Below are 17,801 nucleotides of genomic sequence, written 5' to 3'. Positions count from 1 at the left end.
CAAGACATCGCAGGCCAAATGGATTTCATGACGCAGCTCGATGATCAGGAAATCGTGAAGCTCAAGCGCAACCAACAAGACAACCTCGAAACACTCTACTCATTGAACACCACTTTACACCCGTACCAACCCTCAAATCACACATATACATCACAATGGACTCCCTCGGCAGCGGCAACATCGACGTCTCCAAGATGTCAGACGCCGAAAAGCAAGACCTTCAACAATTCGTCGTCAACGAGACACAAAAGGCGCGCATCCAACAATGTACGAACATGCATACCACTTCCCTCCCTCGTCCCTTTTTTCCCTCCTTGGTTACCCTCCAACTGGTGGTGCCACAACGCGACATTTGCTGATCAAAGTCATAGCAATCCACTCCCTCACAGACGTCTGCTTCCGCAAGTGCATCACAGGCAAGATTTCCGCCGGCAAGCTGGACAGAAGTGAAGAGCCCTGCATGCAAAACTGCGTCGACCGTTTCATGGATGCCAACTTGGTCGTCATCAAGAACTTGGAGCAGATGAGAACGCACATGTAAAGAAAGAGGAAGAGACAAAGACTTTGGAAATCAATCAGAGACATGCTCTAGGAGTCTGGACGATCTGACATCGGAATTCGAGAAGCGAGATGATGCTGGGCGACTGGTATGATGTAGAATATGAAATGAATGTACATTATGGAGGCTTGTATGATAGAAGAGATGGTCATTTGGCAGAGAAGATCCACTGCCTCAAAGATGGATGTCAATCACAACGCCGAAGTCCAGAAGTTTACAGCGATGAGCCACGAACATGATACATCAACAAATCACACGAATACAAGAACAAATCACATGAGATCAAGAGGCAATGCACGGCGAGGGCATGAATGAACTAGATTTGGGATCTCTCCCTGGTATCGAAAAGGGGCCTGCTTCCTTGCAGCCACCCACACCCACGTAACGCCAATGCTTTTTGTTTTGAGCAGACCATAATCATAACCGGAGCGCAAGAGTAAAAATTGTCCTTCTTTGAGACTAATTTAAACAATGTTGAGCTTGGTGGCGGCAATGTCAAGGGCATCGACGTCGGGTGTAAGACGGGCGAAGGCCTTCTTGGTGCCGTCGGGGCTGTGAAGATGAATGTCAGTATGCTGATGGAATACACACAGATGGGTAGGACCAAAACATACCGGATCAAGGTGTTGATCTTGACGGTGTCAACGTCGTACTGCTTCTTGAGGGCGTCCTTGATTTGGCGCTTGTTGGCCTTGGTGTCGACGATGAAGACGAGGGTGTTGTTCTCCTCGATCTTCTTCATGGCAGACTCGGTGTTGAGAGGGTGGATCAGGACCTTGTGCTGCTCGACACCGGTCTCGGCCTGGACACTCTTGCGGGGGTACTTGGGAGCGCGCGAGAGCTTGAGGGTCTTGGGCTGGTGGAAGGTGGTCGACAGGCGGACTTTGCGGACCTTGTGCGAGTTGACCTAATCAAAAGAATAGGCCGTCAGCGATGGGAGTGCTGACACGCCTCAATTTCAGGTAGTCCTTACGCCACGAAGAGCAGCCTTAGCGGCAGCGCCGGCCTTGGCCGAGGGCTTGCTGGGCTTCTTTGCGCCTGCGAATGGGTTGTGTTAGTGACATGTTCTGATGGTATGCGGAATTTTGCAGTAGGAGGATCAAAGGCTGGGGTTGAACACAGTTCGGCGAAGACAATTTTTGTCGCAGTTCAAGAGTCCTTCGTCGTAGAGCGTCCGCCATGACATGAATCCTCGTCCTGGTGATGGTAAGTCGCACCTTTAGCGGGACCGGTGGTGTTCTTGGGGGCCATTTCGTTGGTTGTCGGAGGTCGAGTCGTCGTCTGCGCAAGAATCAAAACTTCAGAGTCCGAAGTTGATTTTCGCCAACGAAGCCAGCCAGTGGTGTAGTCACGTGCGCTCTCGCCTAGCTCCCGCCCATGCAGCCATTATGCGAAATCTTGGCGTTCGAGGCCTGTCGACCAGCGAAAATAAATAAAAAGTCGTCGACAAGAGAGAGAGAGAAACAGAAACGGTGAACTCAGGTCGGAATTAATTCACTCCCTCTCAGTCAATCCTCAGGCCTTATCACTTGGATTCCGGTGGGTATATCTCTGCAACCCCTTCGCTACGCAAGATTTGACGAAATATCAACCGTCGAACAATTATCAAACTCCACAAAATGGTCAACACCAAGAAGAAGCAAAAGCCAGTCAGCCTTTCTCATGGTCGGCCGCCAGCGGTCGGAAAACCAAAGGCCTCATTGTCATCCAAAGCCACAAGGAACTTGATCCAAACTCATCACCGTCTTCACAAAGCTCTTGCCGATGCCACGCGTCAAGGAGACGAACAAACTGCGTCAGCCATCAAACAGCAGATCGAGGAGAAGGGTGGTCTGAAGAGCTACCAGCAAGCCAGCATTCAAGGCCAATCTGGCGATCGCGGTGGAGATACTTCGAGGATTCTCTTGGACTGGCTGCCGAAGGACTTGCCGAAAGGACGTACAATTCGTATGCTCGAAGTTGGAGCTCTTTCTGTGAACAACGCATGTTCCAAGTCTGACGTGTTCGATGTGACACGCATTGATCTAAACTCACAGGCTGCTGGAATCGAACAGCAAGACTTCATGGAGAGACCACTCCCGGATTCAAACTCTGACAAATTCGACATCATCTCTCTATCCCTTGTCCTGAACTATGTGCCGGAAGCGCTTGGCAGGGGAGAGATGCTGCGAAGGACATGTCAATTCCTGCGAGCTTTGCCCGTGTTAGGTTTCGGGGAATCTGCACCCGACTACTTCCCGTCTCTTTTCTTGGTCCTTCCAGCGCCCTGTGTGATGAATTCGCGCTATCTCGATGAGACTCTTCTAAACCAGATCATGGTCACGCTCGGTTATGCGATGGTCAAGAAGAAGCTATCGACGAAACTCATCTACTATCTGTGGCGTTACCAGGGCAAGGGTTCAGAAAAACGGCACAGGTTTCGAAAAGATGAAGTCAATCCTGGAAAGACCAGGAACAATTTCTGCGTCATTCTGGAGTGATCGGTTCCATTGAGCTTTGTCAGATTACAATTAGACATCATCTCCGCCTGAACAACAGTATCAGGAGCTACAACAGCATGCCAATCATTCATGTAGACGCAATGTGCAAGGGCATTGTGTTACCAGGTTGGGCTGCAATGCTCGAGGATGAAGTCAGACACATCATACCTCTCAACTGCATACTGATCAGCATGGAGCGACCTCCCTGCAAGAAAAGTGCACGAATGAGCCGTCCGTCTCGCGTACGAAGGTGTTGAGCAGAGGATATTAGGGCCAAGGTCGACCATTACATACCTCAAGCAGCATTGGGAGTCACATGACTGATCGATGATGCATGCACTCTGGCGAGCACACAATCTCATGCCGTGCAGGGCGGTAGACGGGAAGCTCTCTTTGGCCAGTACAACGTGTCGGATGCAAGGTAGATGAATGCGTTATGCAGAGGCGCGCGGCTCACATGCGTCATGTTCATCCGCTGCGAATCTATCACATCTTGCAACTACATTCCTACGTCCGTAGGAGATAGTTGACATATCTCCTGAAGAATCAATGAACCTTCCAGAAAATAACGAGTGCCTCCGAGACGATGCGAAACCTTGATTTTGAAGCTGTTTGACGACGGCTAATTTCCTTGAAGTTATCGACAAGGCTGATGACAATCTTCGAGAAGTCTCCGCGCAAGTGAGTTCATTTACTGAATATATTGAGAGAAGACCCGAGTAGACGGCAGGATTCAGTAGAGCCAGCTTAGCGCAACATGCTCAGCGGAGGTATGCAACCACACGTCTTGCTGCGCGAAATGCCCAGCAAACAGCCTTGGAGCACATGGCCGTTCGAACTGTATGATTGAAGCCTTCTGTCGACACGGACATCGAATGTGCAGTCACACAGCACATGCAGAGGCAGCAGGGTACGGGCCGCCTGCCGCATAACGCAAGCAACGGACGAGGATCACATTGACCTGTCAATAGACAAGATGATGAAACGGCGTTCTAGAAGAACAAGTTGGAGCCCAAGGATTTCTCAGAGTAAGCGGCACAGATGTCTAAACAGACCCTGGCGGTTAACAGCCAACGTCGACATGCGGTCCGATCCACGGAGATGAAGCCTACAGCAGCTCAAAGCATATGGTCGGGTTTGATGTAGTTGTTTTTTCTAATGCGCGATTTAACCATTCGTATTCTGTTTGATTGAGAAGAGCAGCGCGGAACAAGCGGAAGAAATGGCCAAAACAATGGCTAGCCAGGTGCTTGAGGTCAAAGACCTTTGCGTGGCCGGCGTCTCAGGACGAAGAAGCACATAGAAGGTCAAAGCATATGCCCCTAGAGGGCTCTAGCGCAGTGGCTCTGCGATCAGCTGCCGGCGCGCTGCAGGAGGCAGAGCTGGATAGATTCTTGGGAACTGACGGGCCAATTGGGCTCGAGTGGTCACGGAACAAAGGTGGCCAAGAGACGTGGCAGCAAATGAGAAGAAAGAGGTCAGCGGCATCGCAGTGCGACAGAGTGCATGATCGCATGCTGTATGGAGACGAAAATCGACAGCACTACCGGGTGGAGACCGGCGCCCTGTTTTAGAGTCGTGGTCAGGACTCAGGGTCAACATCGTGGCCTTTACCGACGGTGACCGAGTGCGGGCGCGGACCTCTCTGCGACTCTTTTGGTGAGGATGTGTTTTTAATGCGCCTCCGCTGACGGGCACACGGTGAAATTCAAGTCTGCGGGCAGGGGTCTGGCTATAACTACTTGTATGGGAGGTGATGGAGCGTTGCAATGCACCACGTCCTTGTTGATCAGCTTCGTCGTCTTGTCATTGATTATTCTGTTGTTGTTACGGAGACTAGATAGGCTGACTCGTCGTCGAAACGGGAGCCGGAAGCAGAAAAGAAGGCCACAAGGCTGTTTTGCTGCTGCATCATAACGCCAAGCTGCAGGCCCACATCACTCTTTCGCTCGTCCATCGCAGAAATCCTCTTCGAAGACTCTCTCCCTCCTCCCCCAACCCTCAAGACCTGCTCATCATCTTACTGTCGACTGCTGGTTTGGTAGTGGTTCCCCTGCATTGTTCTCGCGCTTCCTGGATTCACCCAAGGGCTTATGAGATCACGCCCCGCCACGACAACGACTGACGACAAAGAAATCAAGTTCGAGTTGGACAGCTACAGCCACGACGCCCGGCTGTTGTCTTAGCACAAAAAACGTTTCAAGGTCCCTCTCCCCTCGACGCCCTCGCTCGCACTCTACGTCGTGCCTTGCTGCATAGCGACTCTCTTATATACAGCTTGCCTTGCAATTGCATTGTTCAGGCGACCCGTTACTGCCGTTAGATTCTCGCCGAGCTAGCCGGGGTCACACGTCCTCGACTCTTTGGTCTGCCTTAACCCTCTTGACATCACATCCCCCCGACAACTCTAAACTCTTTTTTTGTCGAATTCTCTTCTTCGACTTCGCCCGTCTGTCGCCATCATGAGTCTGCAACAACCGGACATGTATTACGACAATCCTGCAAGTCGCTCTCCCCATGCGCAGCGCCACCAGCCCCAGTTGCACCGCCAGTCGTCGCGTCAATTCGACTCCTACGCTCACCTGCCTTCGGGCCTCTATGGCGCTGAGGACCAGCAGCAACAACAGCAGCAGCAGCGTTTCGACGCCCCCCGTTACAATGACAGAATGGGCGCTCCTCCCAACATGCATCAAAATATGAACCAGAATATGAACCAGAACATGAACCAGAACTATGGAGGATACGACATGGGCGGTCAGAACTGGAACAACGCTGCTTTTGGAAACAACACTCTCGGCGCTCTGGGTGGCTCCCAGCGCAGACGTGGGCCGCAACAGGCTCCAAGAAACGGCCTCCCTTCGGTAAGCAACAACACGGCTTCCAACCAATACGGACTGGGCTTGACTAACATTGGTGGACAGGCTTGGCTCGACCAGCCCCAACCTATGCCTCAAGTCTCTCCTTACCTGGGCCTCGGTGGAGGTGTCATGGGCGCTCCTTCGATCAGATCCGATCAACTCGGTTCTGAGCCCGATGAAGAGCTCATCCCTACCGCTATTGTTATCAAGAACATTCCTTTCGCCGTCAAGAAGGAGCAATTGGTCCAGTTGATGACTGACATGGGTCTTCCTCTTCCCTACGCTTTCAACTACCACTTCGACAATGGTGTTTTCCGCGGATTGGCTTTCGCCAACTTTACTTCGCCCGACGAGACCGCCGCTGTCATTGATGCTATGAACCACTTTGAACTCCAGGGCAGGAAGTTGAGAGTCGAGTACAAGAAGATGCTCCCCGCCGCCGAGCGCGAGAGAATTGAAAGAGAGAAGCGTGAGCGCCGTGGTCAGCTCGAGGAACAGCATCGCCCTATGGCCTCCCAGACCCTCCAGACACAGACTTCCATGTCTTCGCTCACTGGGCACTTGCCCCCTGCCTCTCCCTCGCCCGTCTCGGCCGGAAATGTTGGACTTGCTGTCGACCTTAACAACCCTGACACCCTCAAGGTCTACTCGGACCTCCTGATCTTCAAGGAGGACAAGAACAGAGATCTGTTCATCTTCCCCTCCAACCTAAGCCCTCCTCAGAGACGCGTCATCCACACCATCTCTCACCACATGGGTCTCGCCCATATCTCCAAGGGACAGGCCGACCAGCGCGCTGTCCACGTCTACAAAGAAGCCCCTCGTCAGAGGCTCAGCCCTCCCATGCCCCAGATTCAGGCCATTCAACAGGGTGAGACTCAGAGAAGAGGCCTCAACCGCGCCGCAACCACCGACTTTACTGATGTTCGCAATCAAGATGCTTTCTACCACCCTACTGGTGTTCGTCACCAGCAGTCGGGCTACCTGAGCGGCTTCCAGGATGCTCCCAGCACTCTTGCTGCAGGCCCCAACCTCCGCGCTGCCAAGTCTTTCGCTGACTTGCGCTCTTACACTCCTTCCCCTGTTCCCTCCACTGCCAGCTTCCCTGCCACCCTTGGCAACAACGTTTCCCGCTTCGCTGAATACGCTCGCGAGAACGGTGGCACCCCCGCCATCACTCCTACTGGCTCCGCCGCTCCCATCGGCACCCGTGGAGATGAAAACATGCTCGTCAACGGACTCGGAAACATGAACATCGGTGGCCCTGCCGGTTTTGCCAGCAGCCCCCGTGGACTGCGTGGCATGATGTCTTGGGACCGCGAATCCAACCCTGGACCCATCGGTGGCCACCGTTCCTTCAGCACCAATAACACTGGCTATGACGAGCAGCCTCGCGACCGCAACCAGGGTGTGCCTTCTCGCCAACCTCGTGGCCCTATGCCCGAGCGCGGCTCTGGCTTCCCTCGTCGCAATGGTCACATGGCTCGCGGCAGTGATGAACTGTCGCAACAGTCCGGTGTCGAGATCACTGTCGAGTAGATCACTCATTTCTATGACACGTAACGGCAACTGTACACCCTCATGAGTATGATGCTTGCAACTCGAACCGATTTAAGAAACGACGAACAAGCTACCACGGCATGGGCAGACGAGACGACATTGTCTCATGTCTTCTTCGGTCTCTCGGCTGCCTTGATGAAGTCAATGACGAATGACACCAACGACCGCTACGAAAGTAGACCTCTCAAAAGAACATATCCCCACCATTATTAGCTTTCCGCATGGCTCAAGGACATCATTCATACAAGCCGGAAAGCAGCGCAACTGATTTTTCGTCGAAACTGCATGAAGTTTAGTCTTTCTTTTTCCCCATCTGCTGTACTTCTGCTTTGTCGTTTTCCCCCGTCAATTGAGCACCTACGAGAAAAGGAGGAAATGAAACTGTTTGGAATCTCTCGAGAAAACAAAGATAGTATATGAATTCGAGATGGCAAACAACTTGTCTGATTTTTTCTTTCCCTTTGTTCTTTTTATTTCTCTCATCTCCTTTTATTCCTATCTCATATCTCTTCTTTTCCTTTCTGGAACTGGGAACCATGGATAGGAAGTTAGGCTGGCACTAATATTCTGAATCGCTGGTGTGTACTTTACTATGCTTACCGGAGGGCAGGAAGGGACTGATGGATCGGCTTTTTGCTAGCAACTAATATTCAGATGAAAGTGTATTATTTTGATTTATTTGTCTTTTTTCTCCTAGTCGAAATCGAATGTGCCACACTCGTGACCCTGCCCGTCTATGCTGATGCCTACTTCTCGACCAAGAAGTTACAAAACCGAACACAGTGGACAGCATGGCACTTCTTGTAGGCGGGTAATGGCTTGGTTCAGTATCAAATGATCTACATGGCTCAATGAGTGTGTACTTGCCGAGTGCTCGCTCAGTGTCAATGCGTTCAGACAACTATGTTTTGAAGCCCATGGACCACCCACAATTGTGACCCATTTCCACTTCTTCCCATCTCCCACCTACGTGCATCATCAACATCGTTCACTTGATTCTCATTCAAGAGCAATCAACATTTGGTAGCAGTGCTTGTGAGACGGTCGTTGTCATCAGAGCATCACAATAGCCAAGCACCAATGAGCAGAATGTTGATGACGGCGTTGTGATGCTGACTCTCCAGACGACCGGAACCGACTCCTGTTTATCCACAAGCATCTACCCGCTGTGTTTCAATGAAGAAGAGTCGTGTTGCAACATCAGGGTCTCTCAAGCCGAAGTAGTATCAGCTGCCAAAAAATCGTCATGAAGGTCCGCCTTGGTAACAAGTGGAGCGGTCATGCAGGAGGTAGAGAGACACAAGCGGTAAATAATTGCATCACTTTGACAGCTCTGTGACAGCGACACGCACGGTTTGTATGCGGGGTCATGTCTCTCCACTGCTTGTTCAGAGCTAGGAAAGAGCATCAAAACATCGTCAACAACTGCCTGTGACCTGGTTGATCACTTCGTTGCATTTTCCACTCTCGATCTTCAAAAAGCAGTCCAACACCACCTTCATTCCTCTCCCTCGTGCCTTTACTTCTTATAATATTCACTCGAGATCGCTCTGACTCTGCCCTGTGAACACTTTCCGTCTCATGCCTTGGTCATCAGCTCTACTTAGCAACACCATTCGAGCAAACACATCCAGTGCTCGAATCTCAATCAAATTTAGCTGCACAACAATCAGAAGAGCAAACATGGCCACTGTCCACAAGACTACGATGGAGACGGCCTCGCCCCAACAGTTCATGAAGACGTCTGGCTCCACGGATGCCGTTTGGATCCACACCGAGCCTTACAGCAACCGTCCCCACTACCCTCGTCTCAACAAGGACCTCGAAACCGATGTCTGTGTCATAGGCAGTGGCATTGCAGGCATTTCGACAGCTTATGAACTTGTCAAGCGGGGTGTCCAGGTCGTCATGATTGAGGCCCGCGATATTCTTTCAGGCGAGACCGGTCGTACCTCTGGCCATCTATCAAGCGATCTCGACGATGGCTACACCGAGATCAAGTCAAAGCATGGTGACAAAGGTGCTGTCATGGCTTACGAAAGTCACAACTGGGCCATCGAACGTGTTGGCGAAATCTCCAAAGAGTTGGGCATTGAGTGCGAATACCGCAAGCTTCCTGCATACAACGTTTCGCAATACCCTCGTGGCGACAAGCATCACGAAGATGACGTGAAAGAGCTGAAAGAGGAAATCGCGTACTCCAAGACGATCGGAATGAATGCAGAGTGGAAGGAGGGCTATGCTATCAAGGGCTGGAACGGCCAGATTGATCAGCGTGACGCTGCCGTCTTCTACAACCAGGGCACATTCCATCCAACCAAGTACCTCCTCGGCGTTTTGAAGTGGCTTTCTCAGCAGCCTAACTTCAGCTGCTACGCCCGGACGCGCATGTTGCAATGTCAGGAGAAAGGTATCGAAGTCATGGGTTTCGGGTCCAAGGAGGTCAAAGTAACGACCGAGGACGACAAAACAATAACCTGCAAGGATGTTGTCATGGCTACCTGTGTTCCCCTGCAGAAGCTCAGTGTCGTCGCCGAGATGGAGTTCCATCGCACCTACTGTATTGCCGTGCGGATTCCAAAGGGATCGTACGAGGACTCACTCATCTACGACACAGCCGACGCCTACAAGTACATCAGATTCACCGAGTGCGATGAGAAGGATGATTACCTCGTGATTGGAGGCATGGACCACAAGGTCGGCCAGCATGAGGACGAGAAGAAGAACTATGAAGAACTGGAGACTTGGACTCGTGAACGCTTCACTCAAGTCGGATCTACGGATTACAAGTGGTCGGGTCAGATCTTCGAGCCTGTCGACTGCGTCGCCTTCATCGGACTTGATCCTGGCACCAAGCATACCTACATCGTCACTGGTGACTCTGGCAATGGACTGACGCACGGCGTCATGGCTGGTCGTATCATCGCAGACCAGATTACGGGTCAAGAGAATGCATGGGCGGAGCTCTACAACCCGTCCCGCAAGTCAAGCATCGTCAAGTCTGCAAAAGAGATGATCACACACGACTTGCAGATCAACAGCCAGTACAAGCGGCTGGTGCAGTCAGACATCAACGATATTGAGGACCTTCTCCCTGGTACCGGTGGAGTGCTGAACCCCAAGACCAGCAAGCCTATCGCTGTGTACAAGACGGAAAGCGGTGAAGTGAGAAAGATGTCGGCACTCTGCCCTCACATGAAGGGAGTTGTGTGCTGGAACCATGCCGAGGCCAGTTGGGATTGCCCTGTCCACGCATCTCGCTTCTCCAGCGATGGTGTCTGCATCATGGGACCAGCCAAGGGTAACTTGAACCCCGAGAACGAAGAGGCGAAGAAGGCTCTGCAGCAGGCAATCCAGAACTAATCGGACGAGACGCCGACTGCGAACAGAGTATGAGAGTGCATTTGGAATCGGTTACGATCAATCGGCGTTATGAGTTTGACGAGAGAGAGCAGGCGTGACTGCCTTGGCGTACATGGCTAGTAGTCTGGTAGTTTCGACAATCGAATTCCCATGATATTCACGTCCGCACTCGAGTGTCTTCAAGTAAGAAATGTGACAATTAAATCAAAGTAAGGACCAGACCGAGATGCGGAGGATCAAGTTGAAGTTGGCGCCCGAGGCCCGCATTCGAGAATACGCTTGGACCACATGGTTATCGATAAGGGTCCAAAAAATGGTTGCCGTCGCATTGCAGAGAACGCAAGTCGCAAGTCTGCGCCACGAGACATAATCCGCATCTCAACCCTCCACCTCGCATCACACATACACATCCGTCAGCATGGGTGTACAAAAGAAGACGCGCAAGTTCGCACAAGTCAAGCGAGTCATCGGCCAACGCGATGCCCGCCTCAAGAAGAACCAAGTCACTGGCGACGACAAGGCCAAAAAGCCGACATCTGAAGAAGTTGTACGAGAGATGTGAGTATCCCCCCACTTCTGCCATTCACAAAACACAACAGCAATACTGACAAGACAACTCCATAGCCCGCAAGCACCCTCATCAATGTTCTTCCAACACAACACGGCCCTCCAACCACCCTACTCGGTCCTCGTCGACACCAACTTCCTCTCCCACACCGTGCACAACAAACTGGAACTCCTGCCCTCCCTAATGGACTGTCTCTACGCCACCTGCCGCCCCATAATAACCTCTTGCGTCATGGCCGAGCTGGAAAAACTGGGTCCCAAATACCGCATCGCTTTGAAAATCGCCAGAGATGAGAGATGGGAACGCTTGGAGTGCTCGCACAAGGGAACCTATGCGGACGACTGTATCGTGGATAGAGTGTTGAAGCATAGGGTTTATCTCGTTGCGACCAACGATAGGGATTTGAAGAGGAGGTTGAGGAAGATTCCTGGTGTGCCGATTGTCAATGTTGCAAAGGGCAAGTATGTTATTGAGAGGTTGCCTGATGCACCTGAGAAGTAGAAGAGATGGCCTGCTTGAGCAAGGAATGGAGAGGAAAGACACAAGAAAGAGATGCTGGGAAAAGAAGACATGGGGGGATTCGTGTTTCTGCGACTGGGTTGGAGTTTTCATGGATGCATATTGGGAGGCGTTACTCTTCTTTCTCGACTAACCTTCGAAGCAGAAGGCACTAGGCCTGCGTTCTTGCTGCACATACTATCGGTGCCTTGCAAGGACGCCTGAGCCGTCATAAGACATTGTTTTGTCCAAATGAATAGCACAAAAATCACAACTATCAAACACATCGTTCTGGACTTGATTACACTAAACTCACTTTGGAATTCACAATTGACATGGCAGATCTTGCTACATGTCGACAACCCAAGAGCACGGCATATGGACATCAACACTACCTGACTGATTTCAACCACTCTTTACTCGCTTTGACTGCACCTCACTCGCCTCCACTTCGAAGCTCTGCTCTGATTTCCTCTACTCTTGTTCATCTGTCAAGATATCTCTCTGCCCTGACTTGACTTGACATGGAATGACCTGTATTTTCGTGCCTTGTCTTCCATACATCTCAGATACTTGGCTACTCTTACTTGCTCCACTTTTGCTTCTCTTACCTCCTATCTGGACCAGGGACAGGAGAAGCAGATACATCAGGGGCAAGTTTCAACTCTTCAAATTCGGGGTCTTTGTAGTGAGCAGCCTATGTAACTGCACGAATTGAGAGATACGAGCACGTGTAGATTGGATAGATGGTGATTTATTCTGAAGTTTCTATTATTCGGTCAATCAAAACTGCAATATGCAGAAATGAGACTTGTGCTATACAGTCGTAAGAAGGTTTACAACACCCGCTAAAACCCTGCTTGATCAAAGTCATGCCTGCTCTCTATCTGATGATGATCATCTTCTCTTGCTCCAGACCTTGATGAAAGCGATCTTATCGGCAGGACCAAGGCCTAGACGCTTGACACGTCCAAGACGGGCGAGAGATTCGGCGATCTTGTCCAACGACTCCTTCTCGGGATCGCTCATACCTCCGCTCGGAGTGATGCGAGGATGTAAGTCGTCGAGAAGGTTAGTCTGGAACGAGTTCTTGCGTGGAGGTTCGGGGGCAGGAGGCTCGTTGTAAGTAGCCTCTGCGATGCGGACGCGTATACAGTGAGTAGGCTTGGAGCACAGGTTCCAGAGGAAGGAGAAGTAAGAGCCAGGCACAGGTGTGGTGACATCGGCAGGAGTGTAGCGCAGACTGACAGGGAAGATCTTGGTCTTGGCGGGGACAGTAAGCAGACTGGGACAGAAGGGAAGGATACCGCGTCCGTTGGTGGCAGTGCATTCAGGGAAGACGGCGATGCAACGGTCGGGCTTCTCGCGCAAGAGATCTGATAGAGTCACCAGCTTGGCGTCTTTGGTGGGAGAGAGAACAGGTGGGGCGAAAGCCTGGAACATGGCCTGGAGGAGACTAATACGTTGAACTTTGCGCTCGCCAGGGAAGGAGCGAGTGAAGACAGGGTCGAAGATGGCAGCCAGGTAGAGAGCATCAATTGGCGATGTATAAGAAGAGGCAATGACGGATCCAGGCTGAGGGAGCTTGTGCTGGTTCTGGCCGAGAGAACTGCATCATGTCAGTATCAGATGCTGAAGGGCCAGGTGAACAAGGCATACCCTTTCTTCACACCATCAACACCGAGATCAATCCACCAGATGCCAGGAACGCCAAGCATACACCAGAGTATAGCCTTCTTGCCGAGGGAGCCGATTGGAAGCCATGAGACGAGCAAGAAGTAGGCGAGAGCCAGAGGGATCAGGAAGAAGATGCGCACGACAAAGATGAAGACGTGGAAGGGAAGGGCATATCCCGCGGGCTGCGTGGGGATAGGGAAGAAGGGCGCGATGCCCGAGCCTGTGACTTGATTAGGATGGTATAGACACGTTGTCAGAAGGAACGACGTACCGCGATCACGGAAAGCACTGTATTTCTCCATGAGTATTCATCAGGCGAGTATACAGGAAGAAGGCAGGAAGCTTCACGTCGCCGAAAAAGTTGGGCTAGACTCGCGCAACGTCATTTGATGGGTTGACGATTGGCATGTGAAGATTCCCATCGGCGTCAGCCACAGAGAGACGCCGATTGGCTGGCCAATCGCCAGTCGCATGGAAAGCGGCGCGGCAGGAGCTGTTTGTTTATCCCGGGGAAACAGCAGCCCTCAGCACTGGCACTTTTGACCGAGAAAGACTCAATCGAAGCCCCACCACCAACGGTACTTTGTCTTATGCTCGACTTGTCTGCGGCGCTGTGGCATGTCGTCTGATATAACCATTGACTGAGATCAACCATGGTCCCCAACGGTGAAAATGCCGTACGTTCTTTTGCACCTACTCCCTTGACACCATCTCTGACATGTATACCACAGCAACCCGTTCGCGCATCAGGGCTGCGGCCTCCAAGTCGCATACCCGCTACCACCGGACTGCTAGAGATGTCGGCCTCTGACAACAATGCGCGCGCCATTCCGCCTCCAGCCAACCTGCTTAAGCACAAGGGCTCGGCCTGTATGTTTCATCCGTCTGGTCGCAAATGACTCCCGTTGACCGCTCCTTTGTCGCAGTACCTGAGCCGGCTGCTAAGAGAAAGACGTTGGCCGAACGTGCTGGCGAGCCCGTCCGTACTACCCAGACGACCAGCAGAGTTATGAAGCGTTCCAACACGACAAACGCTTTGCGCAAGACCTCTGGAACACACACTACCACTTCGACCCGTCCTGCCTCTGCCGCCGCCCATCGTACCAACTCCGCCCTTCCTCGCACCGGTTCTCGCAGTGCCCTGGCCGCCCGCCCCGTCTCGGTTACACATGAGGATGACGATGAGGATTCTTCTTCGTCGAGCATTCTGCCAAACAAGCGCAAGGGTATGCTACCTCCCATTGTTGAATCCTTTGCCCTTGTCCTGCATCAGCCACACATCTCAGATAGGACGGCATCCTATGCTTCCGTCCTGTCAAGAGTACCATCTGATGGGGGATCCCCCACCCCCCTCCCTTCTGCCCCTTCCCCGAAAAAGTTCAGCTTCTCAGCAAGTCGCAACATCTCCCTTTCAACGGCTTTTCGCACTCTGAGCTTGAGTTCCAACAACTCTGACTCGAGGTCGACCTCTGTCTCTTCAACACAGCAAGAGGAGCCTTTGTGCCCCAAGACACCATCGCAGATACCCAAGCTCAAGCCTGTCCCAAAGACTCCGCGTCCACCGGAGACAGACTTGCAGATCTATAAGACCCCCCACACCAAGTATACCGTTCACAATGCTTCTCCGGGCAAGATCACGTATTTGAATCGCAATTCTAACACTCCTGCTCCAGCATGGGACACCAAAGGTCGTCTCGAAGACATGGAAACCCTCTACTCCCAACTTAAAACACAACTCGACTCCGCCGCTACAGAGAAGACTGGCATGGAAGAGGGCATCTCAATCTACAAGGCGCGCAGTACGTGTCTCACTCCACTTCCAGACTCACGCCGGGCCAGCTAATACCTTTATTCGCAGTCTCCGAGATGGAGCAGATCCGCCTGCAACTCTCTACCGCTAACCAGACATTGACCAGCGAACTTACCGAGACGAAGGTCAAACTATCCTCAGTAAACGCTCAGCTTGACGACATGAAGCGATCACACTCTTTCGAAATCGACGACCTACGAAGGAAAAACCGCAACGATGTCGAGGACGCCAAAGACGGCCATCGCAAGGAGCTTGAACGTCTTCAGCGCGAAGCAAGAGATGAGCTTGACAGAGTAAAGAAGGACGCCCAAGAAGAAGCCGACAGAGCAAACAAAACGCGACGAGAAGAGGTGGCCGAGAAGGAGCGCGAACTGCGAGCAGAGCTTGAGGAAGAGAGGAGCCGCAGACTGCGCGAAGTCCAGGAGCTTACATCACAATTCAGCATGCAAAAGCTGACAGCCGACAACGATGTCACTCAAAAAGACCGCGAGTTGCAAACACTACGATCCGAGCTCAACGAAGTCAAGGCCAATCTGGAATCATCAAATGCACTAAACACCAATCTGAAGGAGAAGTTGACCGAAGCCTCGACAAACACGCTCACCCTTGAAACATCGATGCGCGCTATGAAGGCGAAAATTGATTTCCTCGAGTCGGATAACCAAGCTCAATCGCAAGCTTTCCAGGATCTCAATCAACAAATGCTGGATGCTCAAGCTGTCGCTGCTGAAGCGAAAGAGAAGCTCCGTCAGGAGGAGACCTTGCGGAGAAAATTGCACAACCAGGTTCAAGAGCTCAAGGGCAACATTCGTGTTTTCTGTCGTGTCCGCCCAACATTGGGCGATGAGGAGACCAAAAAAGCAGAGTTGGCTTTCCCAGACGCCGAAACAGACAGCAAAGAGGTTGTCGTGCAAGGACCAGACCAGAAGAGCGCCATGGGAACTGTTACCAAGGCCAACAACAACTTCTCTTTCGACCGAGTGTTTGGACCAGGCTCCCAGAATGGCGAGATCTTCGACGAAATTAGCCAGCTTGTTCAGAGTGCACTGGACGGATATAACGTCTGCATTTTCTGTTATGGCCAGACTGGATCAGGAAAGACATACACAATGTCCTCACCTGACGGCATGATTCCAAGCGCTGTCACTCAGATATACGAAACAGCTAAGAGCTTGGAAGATAAAGGTTGGACATATTCAATGGAGGGTAGCTTTGTTGAAGTCTACAACGAGACTGTAAACGATCTCCTTGGTAAGGCCGAGGACTGGAACAACAAGAAGCATGAGATTCGCCAGGATCCGGTCAAACTCAAGACCACAATCACGGATGTGACTACAGTTGATCTCGACTCTCCCACTCGAGTAAACGCCATTTTAGACCAGGCCAATCGCAACCGACGTGTTGCTGCTACGCAAGCAAATTCGCGCTCGTCACGCAGTCATTCCGTCTTTATTCTCAGACTCATTGGAGAGAACACGATGACAGGAGAACGTTCCGAGGGCACTCTCAACCTAGTCGATTTGGCAGGTAGTGAGCGTCTGGCACACAGTCAGGTTTCTGGTGACCGCTTGAAGGAGACGCAGAACATCAACAAGAGTTTGAGTTGTTTAGGCGATGTCATCAGCGCTCTTGGGTCAGGCAAGGATGCGAAACACATTCCGTACCGTAACAGTAAAGTAAGCTCAAGCTCAAGCTCAAGTTCTACTTGTAGGGATCTGGCTAACAAGCACATAGTTGACCTATCTCTTGCAATATTCGCTGGGCGGAAACAGCAAGACATTGATGTTCGTTATGGTCAGCCCTCTGCAGGCCCATTTGTCCGAGACGTTGACCAGTCTGAAGTTTGCCACCAAGGTAAGTTCTCTGCTCTTCAATGCTATCGCAGTGACTAACATCCAACAGGTGCATAACACTCACATTGGAACCGCGAAGAGGCAAGCGAAGGTCAAGGATTAGAGTGTTGATACGTCCGTTTCTTTTTCAATTTCTTGTCATGATGAGGATCGAACACCTTTGGAAGGATTGCTTGAGGGCGTTTTTTTTTCTGGCGAATTATATCTGGAGTACCCCATGAGCCTGAGGTTGGGCATGAGAAGGAAACGCGCAGATGGTGCTTCGGGTGGAACGAACGCCTTGTATCGATCTTGTCGAGCGAAGAAGACGACGTGAAATATAGGAATGTAAGCAAGACTTCATTTTCAAGACTTTATCGCATATTTCGCATGGGCACAAAAACATCGTTGACCAAGCATTGCTGAATGCTCATGGTGAGATGCTTGGCTGACTGACCGCCCGCGGAGCACAAACTTCTTGGAGACAACGCAGCTTATTTCTTAGCATCACACACATCCTCTTGTCGATCTTGGCCATCACTGATGCAATGCTGCTGATCTTTGGTTGCCTCTACTCGAGTATTCTCCGTAGTGGG

At 51.6% G+C, this 17,801-nt stretch overlaps 8 protein-coding genes across 8 annotated transcripts; 6 read left to right on the top strand and 2 right to left on the bottom strand.

Annotated features, from left to right (window-relative positions):
• Positions 1-74: 74 nt before the first annotated feature.
• M438DRAFT_341421 (uncharacterized protein) lies at positions 75-852 on the top strand. The gene is made up of 2 exons (XM_029904502.1): positions 75-267; positions 372-852. Exons 1-2 carry the CDS (start codon positions 156-158, stop codon positions 539-541), a joined length of 282 nt encoding a protein of 93 aa, XP_029765883.1. The 5' UTR covers positions 75-155; the 3' UTR covers positions 542-852.
• Positions 853-858: 6 nt separating this feature from the next.
• Positions 859-1,844, bottom strand: M438DRAFT_341420 (60S ribosomal protein L23a). The gene is made up of 4 exons (XM_029904501.1): positions 1,777-1,844; positions 1,533-1,597; positions 1,174-1,466; positions 859-1,111 (listed from the first exon to the last, which is right to left on the bottom strand). Exons 1-4 carry the CDS (start codon positions 1,808-1,810, stop codon positions 1,024-1,026), a joined length of 480 nt encoding a protein of 159 aa, XP_029765882.1. The 5' UTR covers positions 1,811-1,844; the 3' UTR covers positions 859-1,023.
• A 334-nt stretch (positions 1,845-2,178) lies between these two features.
• On the top strand, positions 2,179-3,039 carry M438DRAFT_262632 (uncharacterized protein; the record flags this gene model as incomplete). Its single annotated transcript, XM_029899833.1, has 1 exon — positions 2,179-3,039. One exon carries the CDS (start codon positions 2,179-2,181, stop codon positions 3,037-3,039), a length of 861 nt encoding a protein of 286 aa, XP_029765881.1.
• Positions 3,040-5,501: 2,462 nt separating this feature from the next.
• M438DRAFT_330671 (putative R3H domain protein) lies at positions 5,502-7,436 on the top strand (the record flags this gene model as incomplete). The annotated part of the gene is made up of 2 exons (XM_029903343.1): positions 5,502-5,900; positions 5,961-7,436. 2 exons carry the CDS (start codon positions 5,502-5,504, stop codon positions 7,434-7,436), a joined length of 1,875 nt encoding a protein of 624 aa, XP_029765880.1.
• Positions 7,437-9,164: 1,728 nt separating this feature from the next.
• M438DRAFT_264062 (FAD dependent oxidoreductase) lies at positions 9,165-10,820 on the top strand (the record flags this gene model as incomplete). Its single annotated transcript, XM_029899924.1, has 1 exon — positions 9,165-10,820. The coding sequence occupies one exon, from the start codon at positions 9,165-9,167 to the stop codon at positions 10,818-10,820; it is 1,656 nt and encodes a 551-aa protein (XP_029765879.1).
• Positions 10,821-11,238: 418 nt separating this feature from the next.
• Positions 11,239-12,184, top strand: M438DRAFT_287266 (Fcf1-domain-containing protein; the record flags this gene model as incomplete). Its single annotated transcript, XM_029901615.1, has 2 exons — positions 11,239-11,378; positions 11,445-12,184. 2 exons carry the CDS (start codon positions 11,239-11,241, stop codon positions 11,887-11,889), a joined length of 585 nt encoding a protein of 194 aa, XP_029765878.1. The 3' UTR covers positions 11,890-12,184.
• A 429-nt stretch (positions 12,185-12,613) lies between these two features.
• M438DRAFT_341417 (putative vacuolar protein sorting protein Vps66) lies at positions 12,614-13,938 on the bottom strand. The gene is made up of 3 exons (XM_029904500.1): positions 13,835-13,938; positions 13,546-13,783; positions 12,614-13,495 (listed from the first exon to the last, which is right to left on the bottom strand). Exons 1-3 carry the CDS (start codon positions 13,863-13,865, stop codon positions 12,784-12,786), a joined length of 981 nt encoding a protein of 326 aa, XP_029765877.1. The 5' UTR covers positions 13,866-13,938; the 3' UTR covers positions 12,614-12,783.
• Positions 13,939-14,097: 159 nt separating this feature from the next.
• Positions 14,098-17,673, top strand: M438DRAFT_341416 (kinesin-domain-containing protein). The gene is made up of 7 exons (XM_029904499.1): positions 14,098-14,240; positions 14,295-14,433; positions 14,490-14,789; positions 15,237-15,362; positions 15,422-17,049; positions 17,108-17,227; positions 17,276-17,673. Exons 1-7 carry the CDS (start codon positions 14,217-14,219, stop codon positions 17,327-17,329), a joined length of 2,391 nt encoding a protein of 796 aa, XP_029765876.1. The 5' UTR covers positions 14,098-14,216; the 3' UTR covers positions 17,330-17,673.
• Positions 17,674-17,801: the final 128 nt, after the last annotated feature.

Source organism: Aureobasidium pullulans, assembly GCF_000721785.1.
Source record: "Aureobasidium pullulans EXF-150 unplaced genomic scaffold scaffold_1, whole genome shotgun sequence".
Lineage (NCBI taxonomy): Eukaryota > Fungi > Ascomycota > Dothideomycetes > Dothideales > Saccotheciaceae > Aureobasidium > Aureobasidium pullulans.
This window is presented reverse-complemented; position numbering and strand designations above follow the sequence as displayed.

Bases quoted from the DNA above. Each gene is read 5' to 3' on its own strand.
- M438DRAFT_341416 (XM_029904499.1), top strand. From the start codon at position 14,217: ATGGTCCCCAACGGTGAAAATGCC. The intron at 14,790-15,236 runs GTATGCTACCTC...CTCCTGCTCCAG, and splicing joins TCTGCCAAACAAGCGCAAGG to CATGGGACACCAAAGGTCGT. The intron at 17,050-17,107 runs GTAAGCTCAAGC...ACAAGCACATAG, and splicing joins TTCCGTACCGTAACAGTAAA to TTGACCTATCTCTTGCAATA.
- M438DRAFT_341420 (XM_029904501.1), bottom strand. From the start codon at position 1,810: ATGGCCCCCAAGAACACCACCGGTCCCGCTAAAG. The intron at 1,598-1,776 runs GTGCGACTTACC...ACCCATTCGCAG, and splicing joins CACCACCGGTCCCGCTAAAG to GCGCAAAGAAGCCCAGCAAG. The intron at 1,112-1,173 runs GTATGTTTTGGT...TCATCTTCACAG, and splicing joins AAGATCAACACCTTGATCCG to CCCCGACGGCACCAAGAAGG.
- M438DRAFT_341421 (XM_029904502.1), top strand. From the start codon at position 156: ATGGACTCCCTCGGCAGCGGCAACATCGACGTCTCCAAGATGTCAGAC. The intron at 268-371 runs GTACGAACATGC...TCAAAGTCATAG, and splicing joins AAAGGCGCGCATCCAACAAT to CAATCCACTCCCTCACAGAC.
- M438DRAFT_341417 (XM_029904500.1), bottom strand. From the start codon at position 13,865: ATGGAGAAATACAGTGCTTTCCGTGATCGCG. The intron at 13,784-13,834 runs GTACGTCGTTCC...ATCAAGTCACAG, and splicing joins CAGTGCTTTCCGTGATCGCG to GCTCGGGCATCGCGCCCTTC. The intron at 13,496-13,545 runs GTATGCCTTGTT...GACATGATGCAG, and splicing joins GTTGATGGTGTGAAGAAAGG to TTCTCTCGGCCAGAACCAGC.